This window comes from Camelina sativa, chromosome 10 (genome assembly GCF_000633955.1).
Source record: "Camelina sativa cultivar DH55 chromosome 10, Cs, whole genome shotgun sequence".
NCBI classification, from domain to species: domain Eukaryota; kingdom Viridiplantae; phylum Streptophyta; class Magnoliopsida; order Brassicales; family Brassicaceae; genus Camelina; species Camelina sativa.
Genome location: NC_025694.1, coordinates 18,984,643 through 19,000,775, shown reverse-complemented (window position 1 = coordinate 19,000,775; position 16,133 = coordinate 18,984,643). Strand labels below are relative to the sequence as shown.

Genomic DNA, 16,133 nt, shown 5'->3' with positions numbered 1-16,133 from the left:
GTATTGCACACTACTCAAAACTTGGAACGATGGAGAGTGTTGTAGAAGAAGAAGAAGAGGTGAGAAGGATTGTGACTGATGAAGAAAAGCTAGAAGCCAAAAATTTCAACGTATTCGATCTCCCTGACGTACCTAAAGGACTTCCTCCGCATCTCGAACTCCAGCGAACTCGTGTTGTCTGCGAAGTTGGTGCTCCTTTACATGTAAGTTACAATTTGCTCTGTATTGGCTTTTGTCTCAATCCCTCTCTCATGTGGGGTTTGCTCTGTTTATTAAAAAATTCCAAATTTTTTTCTTGTGGGTTTGTCAATTTTGTCAGAAATTTGAAGTCTTGTGTTTGTGTGTTTTTGTTTGTAAGGCCACGGGTACCATTTACTCGGGTGCCTATATCTCTTCGGGAGTTGACAACAGTGTGAATCTAGAAAACTTCTCTGAGAATTTCAAAGTTGATGTGATTAGTCTCACAAAGACAGATATGGTATTCGATATGATTGGTATCCCTCCAGGAATTGCTAATGCTTTCAGAAGAATCCTCTTAGCTGAGGTCTGACTCCACAACCTCTGATGAATCCTTTATTACTAGAATCTTTGGTTTAAAAGTGTGTTAATTTGTTTGGACAGCTTCCTTCAATGGCTATTGAAAAAGTGTTTGTAGTAAACAACACTTCTATTATTCAAGACGAAGTTCTTGCTCACAGGTTGGGTCTTATTCCACTTGTAGCTGATCCGAGGCTCTTTGAATATTTATCCGGTAAGGAAATATTTTTGTGGCATGTGATTCATCTTTGTAAGCTCATGATTCTTTGTGTCACAATCTTTGTTTTTTAATCTCTGTGTTATAGAAAACGATCAGCCAAATGAAAGGAACACCATTGTTTTCAAACTCCATGTGAAATGTCCAAAAGGTGACCCGCGTCGTAAAGGTAATTATTTGTTCTTTGGTTAGCACAAGAAGAGGAGTCATTGTCTTATTGTTGTTAGCTTGATCTCGTCATTTTTATTTTCTTGAAGTTTTAAGTAGCGAATTGAAATGGTTACCAAATGGGAGTGAGCTTCTCAAAGAATCAGCAGGAGGTTCAACCACAAATCCAAAAACTCATACTTCATTCAGCCGCAGCCAAGATTCCTTCCCTGAATTTGCAGATAATCCTATCATGCCGAGCTTTGAAGATATCTTGATAGCAAAACTCGGCCCTGGCCAGGTACTGTTTTTTTATATATTATATTCCTCTTAATTGTTTACCCTTACGAAGGCTTTACTTGCGATGAGAGATGAAAGACTTGCATCTCCTTTGATCTTTTTCTTGCAGGAGATTGAGCTTGAAGCTCATGCGGTTAAGGGCATTGGTAAAATACATGCAAAGTGGTCTCCAGTAGCTACGGCTTGGTATCGAATGTTTCCTGAGGTGAGAAGTTCACCACAATCTTTTGTGCTATCTCCTCTTTTCTTGACTCGTCCTAAGCATCTTCATAACGCTTTTATTTATAATATCTTAGGTGATTCTACTAAAGGAATTCGAGGGTAAACATGCTGAAGAACTCGTAAAAGTCTGCCCCAAGAAAGTTTTTGACATTGAAGAGATGGGCCAAGGTGAAGTAAAAGCCCTCCCTAGTTTCCTTCAAAGTCTTCTTACTTGCTTTTCAGTAACAATAAGAGATTCTGATGAAAAATCCGAGGACATTGGCTTGCAAGTCTCTCTGCAATTTGATTTCATATTGACTTCCAAAAGTGGAAAACAGGTAGAAAAAGGGCAACCGTAGCTCGGCCGCGTGACTGCTCCTTGTGTAGAGAATGCTTAAGAGAAGGAGACGGAGCAATAGAAGGAGAAGCAAAATCAAAAGGAAAAGCAGAAGCAAAAGGAAAAAGAGAATGGGTGGACCAAGTGGCTCTGCGCCGTGTCAAAAACCATTTTATATGTAAGAACCGCTCAATTCAACTAGGCAATTCATGATGTGAAAGAAATTCTAATTGAGTTTTTTTTTATTGTCATTGTCAGTTACAATCGAGTCTACCGGATCACAGCCTCCGGACGTGCTTTTCACAGAAGCAGTGAAGATATTGGAAGACAAATGTGAATCTGTAATCTCTGAACTCTCTTGAGCAAAGAGGTCGTATAGGTTTAACTCTACCCGTTTAGTTCAGTTTTGGGTTTTGTATCGAGAATTTATACGAAGAATACTGACATTTAGTTCAGTTTGTGGGTTTTTGGTTCGACAATCGGTTCAAATTAGAATTCATGTGAACGTTGAAGAGAAATATATATGGATAGTACGTATATACACTTTCACTCGTAAGCAGTGAACAGTGGGAGATTTATATGAATTAGCCTTTCACTCTTGAAGATCCAGCCTCAAAATTCATGGTATCAACGTTCCCACAGACCAAACAGGATTGTCAATGAATCCATTCCTGTGAGTATAAACATGTAAAAAATCGCAAAATATTGGCAAATCAGAGATCAGCTTCTTGCTATTGGTATAATGGGGGATCAAAGATACGATGCAGCTTTTCAGTTATGGCTACATTCTAAGGTTTAGTGTTTTAATGTTTATCTAATGCTATCAAAAACTGATGTACAAATTGTAAAAACGTTATAACTTTTTCTTTTGAGCATAATTTAACATTTTATTCAAAAAAAAATCGTAAAATATTTTATCATTATTAAAATACCATAATATTTACTAATTGAAAAGATGTGAAAAAGCAAACGTACTTATTTACTTAACCCTCAGTAGGCGATATATATTTGTTGCAATGTGAAGCCTGAAGGAGACCTTGGCTTGAGATGTTTAGCATAGGCGAACAATGTGAGCTGCTTGAAGCTGGTTTGGCGTATTTTCTCGCATAGTGATTCACTCTGGGTAAGATGGGTTGAGAATCTACTTAAGAATGCACCGTGGTCAAAATACAGGGAGGTGGCTAAAGATTTTTGCAAAGTTGAGGTGGGGAATGGAGAACATACATCATTCTGGTATGATCCGTGGTCAAAATTGGGTATTCTCGCTGACCTTTTAGGAGATATTGGAGTAATTGTAATGGGCAATGAGTGTAGTACAATAGTAGCTCAGTTGCGGATGCCTGGGCTGGTCGACGTCGTCGTCGCCACCGCTCTGACCAACTAGGTCAGATTGAAGATGCTTTGAGTTTGCAGTTGCAGAGCAGAAGTACCAAGGAGGATGTTGTAGTTTGGCGAGGGAAAGTGACGTTTTCAGGCAGCGGGTTTCAACTAAAGACACTTGGAATCACGTTTTAAAAAGTATTGGAAAACTAGTTAATTAGTATAATACATATATATATTTAATTTATCTAATATATATATAGTTGAACCCTACTTAAATAAAGGATTTTAAGTGTACAAAAATTAATCATATGAATTTAAAAATAATACATAATATAACTTCTAAACATTTCTACAATCATATATATATATATATATTAGTTTTTAATATTTTAAACATAGATTTGGACTCTTCATCGTTGGACCTTCGATTTGATATACTATTTATCAATGTTTTACAAATTGTACCGTGATTACGAAAGATTATATTGTGTATTATTTCTAATTTCTCGAAATTTTTCTTACCTTTTTTAGAGTTAGAGAATAAAATTGCAAGAAATGGTGATTTAAAAGGTTAATATACTTCACAAAATCCTTATATAATATATGTTTAGATATAATTTTCTTTTAAATATATGTAATTGCAATTGAATATATATTTTAAACCAAATAAAATAATTTTTAAATATACAAGAAAATAGAAAGTTTTATTTATTTAATATTATATAATAGAAATTTAATATATTAATTATTAACTAATTTATGCCCCACATCAAATTTCTTTGTGGATCCGCCCCTGGTTTGAACCACATCAAACACACACACGAAGCTTAATGGTAACTCATATCTTCTTCTTTTGCTGACTACGGTATTCTCCTAAGAGTGTTAATGCCCTAAGGTCTAAGTACACACACGGATGAGTCTCATAATTACATACATATTTTGCTCTTCTTTGGTCAATTTTGCTTTCGTTCTCTTTAAGCATTAATACTCGTAAATTAGGGCCTAAATCTATTTAAGCTAATGTCGCCCAACGATGAAGTTGTTCCGGTACGGTTTACCGAAATTTAACCGGTGGTTTTAATGAACCGGATAAAAATGAAACCCTACATTTCGTGTGTTTGCTGTCTTCCTCGGATGTTTTGGCTTCTCCGACGCCTTTGCATGTCTTGTCGAGTCTTTTCTTCATATTTCTGCTTGTAGAGCCGAAGAAGCCAGCGATTTAAATCCTAACTCTCATTCACTAAAACCCCTAAAAAATTAGGTCTTGGATTAAGCTTTTGTAACAAGGTAGGTTTCGAGGTTTTTTTTTTTTTTTGGTTACGTTCCTTAGTCCATAAGACTCCTATTTGTGTAGTGAGATCTAAGTTTCCCTCTATGAAAGTTCATGTTCGAAATCCATAAGATTCCTATCTTACCAGTTTGACGTGTTTCTTTGCTTGGATTCTACTTGAATCTAAACATCAAACCTTTTTCTGTTTTGTAATATTACTCTCTTCGTTTAGTGCAGAGAATATGGATCTCTTAAGCAAACTACCAGACGATGTTGTTGGTCATATATTGTCCTTCCTTACCACAAAGGAGGCTGCTTTGACTTGTGTTCTCTCCAAGAGGTGGCGCAATCTGCTTGCATTTGTCCCTAATCTTGTTATTGATGACCGTGATTTTCTGCATCGGGAACGTGGTAAAGGGTTAAGGGAAGATATTCGACAGAGCTTCATGGATTTTGTTGATAGAGTATTGGCATTGCAGGGTAGTTCTCCCATTAAGAAATTTTCGCTCGATGTTTCGGTCGGTGTTGATATAGCTCGTGTGAATCGTTGGATACAGAATGTGATGGTGCGTAGTGTTTCAGAGATTAATCTATCAGTGACTAGGTATACAGAATCGGGAGATGACTATAATCTGTTTACAAAAGTTTTCGAGAACAAGAAACTAATAAAGCTGGAATTACGTGGTGCATTTGACTTTTGTTCGGTTGATGGGAGGATTTTCTTACCGATGCTCAAAACTCTTGTTCTTGAGTCAGTTTGGATATCTGTTGATAAGTTTGAGATTCTTCTTCATGCTTTACCTTCGCTTGAGGAATTAGTTCTAGGATATATAGACTGGAAAGAAGAGGAGGATGCCTATGTGTCTATATCAAGTGCAAGCCTCAAAACCCTAAGAATTGAGTGCAGCTGGGAGTTAGCTACCTTTTCATTTGATACACCTAGTCTTTTTTACTTTTATTACGCTGATTATGTCGTGGACAATTATTCCGTAGCTAAAATGGTAAACTTGTTTGAGGCTCGAATCAGCCTTTTAAAAGAACAAATCATTCGAGCAAGAGCGCCAAACAATGATGGGTTAGACGATGATGTACTCCGGCTTGCAAATGTGGGGAAGCTTATGAATGGCATTCGATATGTTCGGTATCTAGTTCTGTCTCCTGATACTCTTGAGGTCAGGTTTCTTCTTCTTTTCTCTATTTTTGAGGATATTTTGGTCCAGCTGGTCTCGATGAAATAAAAGAAAGAAAACCAGCACAATTTGTCATCTTGGTTCTAACTGTGGCTTTGTCTTGTTGTCAGGATCTGTCTCTATGCACTGAATTGATGCCAGTATTCAACAACCTCAAAAAGTTAGCTGTTAAGAGTGGCAAGAAGCGAGCATGGCAAGCAATGCCAGTTCCTATAAGGAAGAGTCCTCATTTAGAAACTCTAGTCCTTGAGGTATAAAACAACTCATTAGTTTGCCAAACATGTCCAAATATAGAGTTGCATGGCTTATTGTCTCTTTATGCTTTCAGGGTTTATTGCACTATGTCACAGATAAATGTGGGGATGATTGTGATTGTATTCCACAAGAGGACAAAGGCCGTTGACTAACTTCTTGTCCAGTAAAAATGTTAGAGATTAAAGGGTTTCAAGGAACAGCTAAAGAGATTCACCTGATAAAACATTTCTTGGACTATTTTCCGTGTTTGAAGGAGATTAAAATCTATATTGAAGAAAATGGCCCTACACAGGTCAAAGTCCCCGAAGTGTGTGAAGTTATCACGGGGGAGATGATGGAACACTACAAAAGGTCATCAAGTTGTAATGTCCAGCTCCTAGTGAGTGGTAACTTGTGTAAGAAGTGGACTCCATAATGAAGTCTCTAGAGAACAAAAGTTGCTCTTAGTTATTCCGATCAAGTTGAAAACTGTTTCACACCAAGTGAATCGAAATCCGTAGTTTTTCCGATCATTTTGCTCTTAATTTGTTTGAGTTCTTCTTTGTTGGCGTCTTTACTCCAAACGACAAAATTTAATTACAAGTTTACTTTAAAGATTACTTGGAAGGATTATCCATAAGTGAATTTGAAGAACTTCTTTATGGCTTGAAACACATTATTATTGTTAAATGAAAGATAAATTTTAGCGAGCAAGAGCAACACATAATAATTGGTTATTGGACAATCTTCTTCACAGAGTTGTCAATGCTGTGAATCGATGACGGTATTCAAAAACATGGAGTCACTATGTATTAACATTTGATCAAGGATAGCAAACGATGCAAGAAAATACTGTTTAAAAACACTAGCCCTTGAGGTATAAACTTAACTCATTTGTCAAAACTTTATACAAAGACATAGTTGTTTCGTAAAATCTCTTTAATCATGTACTCTTTGTGTTTTCTCAGGGTCTCTACACTATCTGATGAATAAATGCGGGAAAGCACGTGACTATGGAAGTTGAGCTCACCAAATACCCAACTAGTTCTCACGAGGACAAAGGTTGTTCTTTCAAATCAACTGTTAAAGCTGGGCTTGGATCAATTTAAGCATACTTTGGAGATCGTAAATATACATACATATGGATGTACGTACATAGACACACACATTCATTCTTAAGCACCGAACAAAGTAAAATTCTAATTAGACTAAGGTATGAATCATGTCATTTTAAACTTTTTTTTTTGTTTCACAACTAGTGTCATTTTACATTTCCAATGAGTGTTTTAATGCTAAATTTTCTTTTTTACCCCTAAACCCAAAGCTAGTTTCATTGAATTTAAATTATTAATCACTTATTAAATAGGAAAAAATATGTATAATTCACACTTTTTTTAATATGTGTGAGATGTGTCAAAATGACATTTTTTTTGTGAAACAGAGGAAGTATATGTTTTATTTAATTGAAAATAATAATATGTAAGTATAGTTATGTAAAAGGTACAAAACAATTATTATTCTGGAATACAAAAATTATAATTCGTTATAACATTTATGTAACAATAAATTAACATTTAATAAATTATAGTTAAATTTTTTGTCATTTGTTTGCATCATTGCATGCTTTGAAAAATTAGACATTTTAGTTATTTAGTACATTCAAACAAATCAACCGCTGTTAACTTTTATAAGAATTTGTTAAATTAATATATGTAATTTCTTGTTTGATGAAACATTAGTTTTATTAAGAACATAAACTAAAAAAAGTCTGAACTAGACAGCATGTGGGGTCACCAAGTAACCATTCCAAAAATAAGGTATCATCATGGGATGATGTTTGTTCGATCGCCTAGGAAAGAAGAAGGGCTAGGCATTCGTAAATTTCGTGACACTTCTCGGGTTTTTATTTGGCGAATTTTCTCAGGAAAGAAGTCCTTTTGGTTAGCTTGGGTAAAGAGATATTTAATACGATCACATTCCTTTTGGGGTATGAAGTCCTATTCGGGATCATGGGTATGGAGAAAGATGTTGAAGCTGCGTGACCTTGCATCCTCTTTTCTTAATTTTGAAATTTCAGATGGTAACGCAACTTATTTCTGGCTAGATAATTAGCATACGCAGGGAGGGACGTCTCATTGATCTTGTTGAGAGGTGGGACTGGGGGTCTTCGGCATAACAAATTATGCAAAGGTTGCGGATGTGATTTCGCTTAGGTTAGAGGTTTCGAAACAGACGAGGTCATCAGTTCCAAGGTCTTGCGGATCAGGTACGATCTCATCCTCTACCTACAGCTATTAGTGGTGCAGATGTAGTGTTGTGGAGGGCAGGTATTGACGATTACGCTCCACGTTTCTCGACAAAACGCACTTGGAGTTTAATTCGACTAGAGAAACTGAGAAGCAAGAACAGAGCTGGCATCGCGTCATTCGGATGAGCTGGGACGTACGCAAGCTTGTCTATTATGCGGCAAACCAAATAAAACAAGGGAGCACCTCTTCTTTGCGTGCCCATTTTCTTTAACTCTATGGATCGGGATTTCTCAGTCACTACTTCGTGGAAGAATCTCCCAAGACTGGAATCACACAATCTCCTACGTTTCTGTTTCCAAACTGCAATATACCATCTTTGGCGTGAATGAAACGAGAGAACATTCCTATCCTCATTACTTGGCTCATTGAAGGTTGTAGTCACGATCAGGTTGGTGTAAGCGTGAAGCTTACCAAGTGTATGAAACACTCTAAGGCGTTTGGAGGGTTTCGGTTGAGAGCTGGGCTTGTTCCGGTTTAGGCCCATACGGGATTGTTGATGGGCGGGTCCATTAAGCATTATGGTCCAATGGCGGTTGGTTCTTGTGGGCTTGCACGTGGGAGTGGTTGTTAGAAGCTAAAAGCTTCTCGACTCTTCTTCTTCTATAAACTCTTCTTTTGTATCGTTACGAGTCTGTTAGTGAGAGAGAGAGAAGAGAGAGATTGTAATCGTCATTGTTGTAGCTCAGTTTGAGCTCAAGAGAAGCTAGTGGATTCCGGAGTATTACTCCGGCGAGACGTAGGATTCCACCTTGGAATCCAAACTCGTAAAACTCGTGTGTGTGTCGTTTGTTTCTCGTTTCTCTTTTCTTGCTCAGTTCGATCGGTTAATCAATCAGATCTAGGTTTGGATTGTACAAAGTGGTATCAGAGCCAATATGTTTAGGTGTTCAGTTCTTGGTTTTCAATTCGGAGATGACGAGCTCGGATCTGAAGGTTACTCAGTTTGACGGATCAGGAGATTTCTCGCTTTGGAAGACCAGGATGTATGCGCATCTGCGGATCCTCGGGTTTAAGGATGCTTTGGTCGAACAAGATCCTCTTCCTATCTTAACAGGAGAGGATGAGTCGGATCCAGTCAAAAAGAAAAAAAGAATTGAAGACGAAGAGGCAAGGACTGCGAAGATTGAGAAGGCGATGGATATTATCTTCTTGAACGTCGGGGATAAGGTTCTCAGGAAGATCGACTCGTGTACTACAGCAGCCGAAGCTTGGGCGTTATTGGAAAGATTGTTGTTGGTGAAGACTCTTCCCAATAGAGTGTATCTACAGCTCAAGGTGTACAACTACAGGATGCAAGAGACTAAGTCGTTAGAGGAGAACATTGACGAGTTCTTGAAGCTTATAGCAGATCTAGGTCATCTGGGAATCGAAGTTCCAGATGAGGTTCAAGCTGTACTTTTGCTCAGCTCTCTTCCACCGAGGTATGAGTTACTCAAAGAGACTCTTAGGTATGGTAGAGAGGGAATTAAGTTTGAGGATGTGGCGAGTGCAGCTAAATCTAAGGAAATGGAGTTACGTGATAGTATCAGGGTTAAATCAATCTCAGAGGCTCACTTTGTTAGAGGTAGATCTGAATCTCGAGGGAATCAGTATGGAAAAGGGCATAATAGGTCAAGATCAAAGTCGAAAGATGGCAAGAAGGTTTGTTGGGTTTGTGGCAAAGAAGGTCACTTCAAGAAGCAATGTTACAAATGGCTCGAGAGGAATAAAAATAGTAACCAAGGACAGAGCAAAGGAGAGTCAGCTCTTGCAAAGGATGATGCCACAGATCTGGTGGGACTGGTAGCCTCGGAGGTGAACCTATCAGTTAAAGACATTGATCAAGAGGAGTGGATAATGGACACCGGGTGTTCTTTCCATATGACTCCAAAAAAAGACTATTTTCTGAGTCTAAATAAGGTGTCAGGTGGGAAGGTCAGAATGGCGAACAACTCACTATCAGATATAAAGGGAATAGGATCGCTGAGGTTCAGAAATTCAGATGGTACTACATTTGTACTTCATGAGGTTAGGTACATGCCTGAGATCTCGAGAAACTTAATCTCTCTTGGTACTCTTGAAGGTAAAGGATGTGAGTTTAGAGGTGGAAAGGGGGTCCTCAAGGTGGTCGCCGGTTGTAAAGTGTTCATGAAGGGTGACAGGAGACAGTCTCTGTACGTTTTACAAGGTACTGCTCAAGTGAGAGAGTCTCATGTAGCAGAGGAGAAGGTCACGGTAGAAGACAAGCAAATCACAGACATGTCAAGGCTGTGGCATAGCAGGATGGGGCACATTGGACAGAAAGGTCTTGAAGTTTTGGCCAAGAAGGGTTGTTTCCGTGACAACAAGGTAACCAATGTGGAGTTCTGTGAAGACTGCGTGATAGGGAAATCCCACAAAGTAAGTTTTGAACCTGCGCAACATGTTACTAAGGAAAGATTGGATTACATCCATTCTGACCTATGGGGTTCTCCTAATGTTCCTATAAGTCTTGGGAAGTGTCAGTACTTTATCTCGTTTACTGACGATTACTCAAGGAAGGTGTGGATATATTTCTTAAAGGCTAAGGATGAGGCTTTCCAGAGCTTCGTAGATTGGAAGAAGATGGTTGAGGTTCAAACAGAGAGGAAAGTCAAGAAGCTTCGAACGGACAATGGCTTGGAGTTTTGTAACCAGCAGTTTGACTCGTTTTGTAAGGATGAAGAAGGCATTGTGAGACACAGGACGTGTACTTACACACCTCAACAGAACGGTGTGGCCGAAAGGTTGAACCGTACTATAATGAACAAGGTCAAGAGCATGTTGAGTGAAAGCGGGTTAAGTCAAAGGTTTTGGGCAGAAGCTGCTTCGACAACAGTGTATTTGATCAACAGATCTCCTTCGTCTGTCCTTGAGTTCAGGGCACTAGAAGAACTATGGACTTCGAGTATGCCTTCACTGGCTGGACTTCGGAGATTCGGATGTCTGGCATATGTCCATTCAAGTGATGGTAAATTGGAACCAAGGGATAAGAAAGGAGTTTTCACAGGCTATCCAGAGGGAGTAAAGGGGTTCAGAGTTTGGTTACTTGAAGATAAGAAGTGTGTAATCAGCAGGAATGTGGTCTTCAGGGAAGACAAGGTTTACAAGGATATCAAAAACGAAGCAGACAAAGGTAGTGTTTCTGATTCCTTTTCTACTGACAATGTTTTTAGTTTTGACTTTGCAGGTTTAGACATAGCACAAGAGGATGTTTCTCAAGGTGGAGGAGCCCCAGAACCAGAGGTCATTACTATTCAGGATTCAGATGATCAACCGGTTGTCAGTACAGAGCAAGGGTCAAGCTCTACAGGTGAAAGAAGCTACCAGCTGGCTCGTGACAGATTGAGAAGACAAATCGTTCCTCCTATCAGGTTTGGAGATTATGAGTGTGAGGATGATATTGCTGGGTTTGTCTATTCAATATCAGAAGATGGTGGTTTTTCTGAGCCAGCAACATTCCAAGAAGCCATGAATGACCAAGACAGTGATAAGTGGTTAGTAGCGGCTGATGAGGAGATGGATTCACAGCAAAAGAACCACACCTGGGATTTGGTTGATAAACCAGATGGTGTAAAGCCGATAGGGTGCAAGTGGATATTCAAAAGGACAGGTGGCATACCTGGGGTGGAGCCTCCTAGATATAAGGCAAGACTGGTGGTAAAGATTATGCACAAAAGGAAGGCGTTGACTATCAAGAGATCTTTGCTTCGGTGGTGAAGCATGTATCTATCAGATATTTGTTGTCAGCAACAGTGCATTTTAATATGGAGTTGCAGCAGATGGATATCAAGACGGCGTTCCTCCATGGCTACCTTGAAGAAGATATTTTCATGGAGCAACCTGAGGGATATGAAGATCCTAAGCATCCTCAAAAGGTGTGTATACTGATGAAATCTCTATATGGCTTAAAGCAATCACCGAGACAGTGGAACAAACAGTTTGATGACTATATGGTGAAGATCAGTTACAGCAGGAGTACGTTTGATCAGTGTGTGTACTTTCGAAAGCTAAGTGGAGGTGCATACATCTACCTATTGCTCTACGTGGATGACATCCTGATAGCATCAGTTTACAAGGAGGAAATTCAGAACTTGAAGACATTGTTGAGTGCAGAGTTTGAGATGAAGGATTTGAGCGATGCTAAGAAGATTCTTGGCATGGAGATCACTCGAGACAGGATCAATGGTCGTCTCAAGTTATCTCAGGAGAACTATTTGAAGAAGGTGCTGGGAAACTTCAGGATGGATCAGTCAAAGGCGGTTGTCACACCGATGGGAGCTCATTTCAAGCTAAAAGCTGCGACTGATCACGAGTTGACTAATCAACGAAGTTTTATGAAGAAAGTCCCTTATTAGAGTGCGGTCGGGAGCATCATGTATTCAATGGTAGGGACGAGACCAGACTTAGCTTATCCAGTAGGTGTGGTAAGCAGGTTTATGAGCAATCCTATTAAGGATCATTGGCAGGCAGTGAAGTGGATTCTGAGGTACATAAGAGGATCTACTGGGGTTAGTCTGAGTTACAGAAAGGCTGGTGATTTTGTTTTCAGAGGCTATTGCGACTCTGATTTTGCAGGAAATCCAGATAACAAAAGGTCAACAACTGGCATTGTGTTCACTATTGGAGGTAATGCCATTATCTGGAAGTCAACTCTCCAGAAGGTTGTTTCTCTATCATCTACTGAAGCAGAGTATATGGCCTTAGCAGAAGCTGTGAAAGAGGCAGTGGGGTTAAAAGGTTTTTCTGAGGAACTTGGGTTTCCGCAAGGTTGTGTGGAGATCAACTGTGACTCGCAAAGTGCGATATCGTTGGCAAAGAACCCCGTCTTCCATGAGAGGAGCAAGCACATTGACGTGAAGTATCATTTTATCAGGGATTTAATTGCTAAAGGTCAGGTACAAGTGGTGAAGATATCTACGGAGGTCAATCCTGCGGACATCTTCACAAAGGTTTTACCTATCAACAAGCTTCAGGAAGCATTGCAGATGCTTCGGGTTTCCAGAAGCTGAAATAGTCCGTCTTTGACGGGAACAGGTATCCGGGTTTGGATACGGTAGTCCACCAAGGTAAAGGTTCTGATCATGACTAAAGTGGAGATTTGAAGGTTGTAGTCACGATCAGGTTGGTGTAAGTGTGAAGCTTACCAAGTGTATGAAACACTCTAAGACGTTTGGAGGGTTTCTGTTGAGAGCTGGGCTTGTGCCGGCTTAGGCCCATACGGGATTGTTGATGGGCGGGTCCATTAAGCATTATGGTCCAATGGCGGTTGGTTCGTGTGGGCTCGCACGTGGGAGTGGTTGTTAGAAGCTAAAAGCTTCTCGACTCTTCTTCTTCTATAATCTCTTCTTTTGTATCGTTACGAGTCTGTTAGTGAGAGAGAGAGAAGAGAGAGATTGTAATCGCCATTGTTGTAGCTCGGTTTGAGCTCAAGAGAAGCTAGTGGATTCCAGAGTATTACTCCGGCGAGACGTAGGATTCTACCTTGGAATCCGAACTCGTAAAACTCGTGTGTGTCGTTTGTTTCTCGTTTCTCTTTTCTTGCTCAGTTCGATCGGTTAATCAATCAGATCTAGGTTTGGATCGTACACTCATAGCATAATCAAGATCACTCTTGTTTCGCCTCACAGCACTACACTACCGCTAAGACTCAAAGTATGCCGGTTTGCTCCAACGATGGTCACACCTACATTCTCACTAAGCTATGTTTTGTTTTGGCTTCTAATGATTACAGCTCTAAAGTTTAAATTTTATGTTTTAGTTTTACCTTTGATTTGAATCATTAAAACGTTGTACACTCTATTTTTCTTACAAATTTCATATTTCATCAAAAAAAAAAAAAGGTTTGAACTAATCCAACTCAAGGAAACCAATACCGATTAACAGTATAGTTAAGAAAAAGGTACAAAAGCGTTTATTATTGATAACTCTATATTTATCAGTTATGTAATAAATTTGTTACATACTTTGTCATTCTAATTTTGTTGCATGCTTTGAAAACTTAGATATTTTAGTTATTTAGTACAATTAAATTGATATATATATAATCTTTGTTTGCGAACACATTATTTTCATTAAGATTACATATAATGTGTTAAGAAAACACCCAAAAAATATCTACATATAGATTTAAATCAAGGTCGATTAACATCTATATATATAGGTTAATCTATATATCGGTTCTTTTATAAAAAAAAAACAGAAACACAAAGCAAATTAGTTATTTTAAATAACTGAAAAAAAAATTGTCAAAGGACTTTAGGTTTTATTAAATATGAAATTTACTTTCCATATCTGATAGTTTAGCAGATTACATGTTCATATTCCGGCCATAGTTGACGACCATGACATAATCAGCGCTTGAAGATCCAGCCTCGAAATTCTTTATGTCAACATCTCTCTTTGTTGAGACCCAACGTTCCCACAAATCAAACAACATTGTTGATGAGTTTAGAAGTTCATTTTCCAAGTATAACCCTACCTACAATATTTATAAAACACCAAATATGTATAATCAACCATTTTATCAAACTAATAAAACTATCAAGAAAGAAGAAGAAAATATAAGTCACCTCATCTTCGGTTTTAAGGTCAAGTTTCTTTGCAACATATTTTTTGAGATATGAAAGTTGCATGTAACTATTCCTGTGAGAATTAACACGTAAAAAAAATAATATATATTTTATCATTAATTAAAGTACTATCATAATTAACTAATTGTAAAGAGATGAAAAATCAAATTAAACGTACTTAATCCTCATGTAAGTAGGCGATATTTGTCGCAATGGTGCATTCTTATTCCTGAAAACATTTGAGATTATGTTGTAATCTAATATATAATTTTTAGCAATAACGGAAAGAAGAGAATGAACATTGAAAGATTGAGTTAAAATAATGTCTTACCCTCCATTAGAAGCCACCAAACTTAACCATATTGGAATGTTTCTCTTCTTAGTAGCACAAGACGAAATAGTATTTTGTAGATTATCTTGTACCAATGGTTCAACTACTTTTTCTTCTTTTATATCTTCACTTGACAGAGTAGAAAATTTTCGATCAACGAAACCAGTGGAAAGCCTGACCGGCTCAACAGTCTCTAAGCCATCATCTCTCTCTAACTTAACTTCTCTTTTCACCAAGTCATCATCTCTCTCTAACTTAACTTCCCTTTTCACTAAGTCATCATCTCTCTCCAACTTAACTTCAGTTTTCACCATGGTAGATACTTTTCTGCGCTCTACACAAATATAAATTTTAGTAGTTCAAAAGTAGTGAGTCAAATTAATAATAAACTGAAATCCAACCAAAAAGTAGTGAGCAAGTACAAGTAAAGTAGATTGAATAAAAATGTGTTTGAATCCTCATACCAAAATAAATGTTTTCAAAACTACTTATGTAAGCTCACATAAAAAAAAAAATATAAACAAAACCTTTATCTTCTTTGTACCTAATGACAACCTGTATGTTTGTTTGTATCTGTGGTGCTTTATATGTTTGCTCGTAGCTTTCACAAATCATCTTTGAGAACAAGGATCTACATAATATAGTTCCCAACAACAAATTTTAATTTGGTAAAAAACGATTTAATTTGAATATTGACTATAAAACACCTCCAAATCTCTTTAAATTAATTTAAATTATTTTTCCTAAATTTGTATAATTGTAAGTCAAATGTGCGTGAATCCAATTTCATATGGATTACATACCAAAAAAAAAACCATTTTATCTAGAATTCTACAAATTATGGGTAAGTTCAAGAATCAAAGATAATTTAAATTAAATTTCCCTGTAAAGAATGATTTTCTAGGTTAAAATTGTCATAATAATACCTTCCATAAAATTCTACTTTTAAATTTGATTTAAAATTACCACAGCATAATAAATAAAATTAAGAAATACATATAAATTTTCTTCAAAGTTTTTTTTTCTAGTATAGTAAATTAAGTATTTTGTTGGTAGTTTATAGCTAAACATATTTAAATTAGTATGCTATTTTCAAATATATTTTTTTTAAATTTTAGTTCAACTTGATCCATTAAAGGAATTTATTTTACTAAAATATTTTTAAATA

The 16,133-nt window shown here is 37.5% G+C and overlaps 2 protein-coding genes and 1 pseudogene across 2 annotated transcripts; 2 read left to right on the top strand and 1 right to left on the bottom strand.

The window, feature by feature from the left end:
• Positions 7-2,257, top strand: LOC104719315 (DNA-directed RNA polymerases I and III subunit rpac1). The gene is made up of 9 exons (XM_010437209.2): positions 7-203; positions 359-544; positions 622-751; positions 843-923; positions 1,012-1,202; positions 1,311-1,406; positions 1,498-1,591; positions 1,741-1,917; positions 1,998-2,257. Exons 1-9 carry the CDS (start codon positions 30-32, stop codon positions 2,099-2,101), a joined length of 1,233 nt encoding a protein of 410 aa, XP_010435511.1. The 5' UTR covers positions 7-29; the 3' UTR covers positions 2,102-2,257.
• On the top strand, positions 4,575-6,192 carry LOC104720498 (annotated as a pseudogene).
• Positions 14,373-15,279, bottom strand: LOC104720496 (E3 ubiquitin protein ligase DRIP1-like). The gene is made up of 4 exons (XM_010438390.1): positions 14,966-15,279; positions 14,813-14,863; positions 14,635-14,707; positions 14,373-14,543 (listed from the first exon to the last, which is right to left on the bottom strand). Exons 1-4 carry the CDS (start codon positions 15,277-15,279, stop codon positions 14,373-14,375), a joined length of 609 nt encoding a protein of 202 aa, XP_010436692.1.

What these genes read in the sequence shown, in the direction of transcription:
- LOC104719315 (XM_010437209.2), top strand. Translation starts at nt 30, where the DNA reads ATGGAGAGTGTTGTAGAAGAAGAAGAAGAGGTGAGAAGGATTGTGACT. An exon ending in AGGTGACCCGCGTCGTAAAG is followed by an intron (nt 924 to 1,011) that starts GTAATTATTTGT and finishes ATTTTCTTGAAG; the next exon opens with TTTTAAGTAGCGAATTGAAA. An exon ending in GGTATCGAATGTTTCCTGAG is followed by an intron (nt 1,407 to 1,497) that starts GTGAGAAGTTCA and finishes ATAATATCTTAG; the next exon opens with GTGATTCTACTAAAGGAATT.
- LOC104720496 (XM_010438390.1), bottom strand. Translation starts at nt 15,279, where the DNA reads ATGGTGAAAACTGAAGTTAAGTTGGAGAGAGATGATGACTTAGTGAAA. An exon ending in TTGGTGGCTTCTAATGGAGG is followed by an intron (nt 14,864 to 14,965) that starts GTAAGACATTAT and finishes AAATGTTTTCAG; the next exon opens with GAATAAGAATGCACCATTGC. An exon ending in ACCTTAAAACCGAAGATGAG is followed by an intron (nt 14,544 to 14,634) that starts GTGACTTATATT and finishes TAAATATTGTAG; the next exon opens with GTAGGGTTATACTTGGAAAA.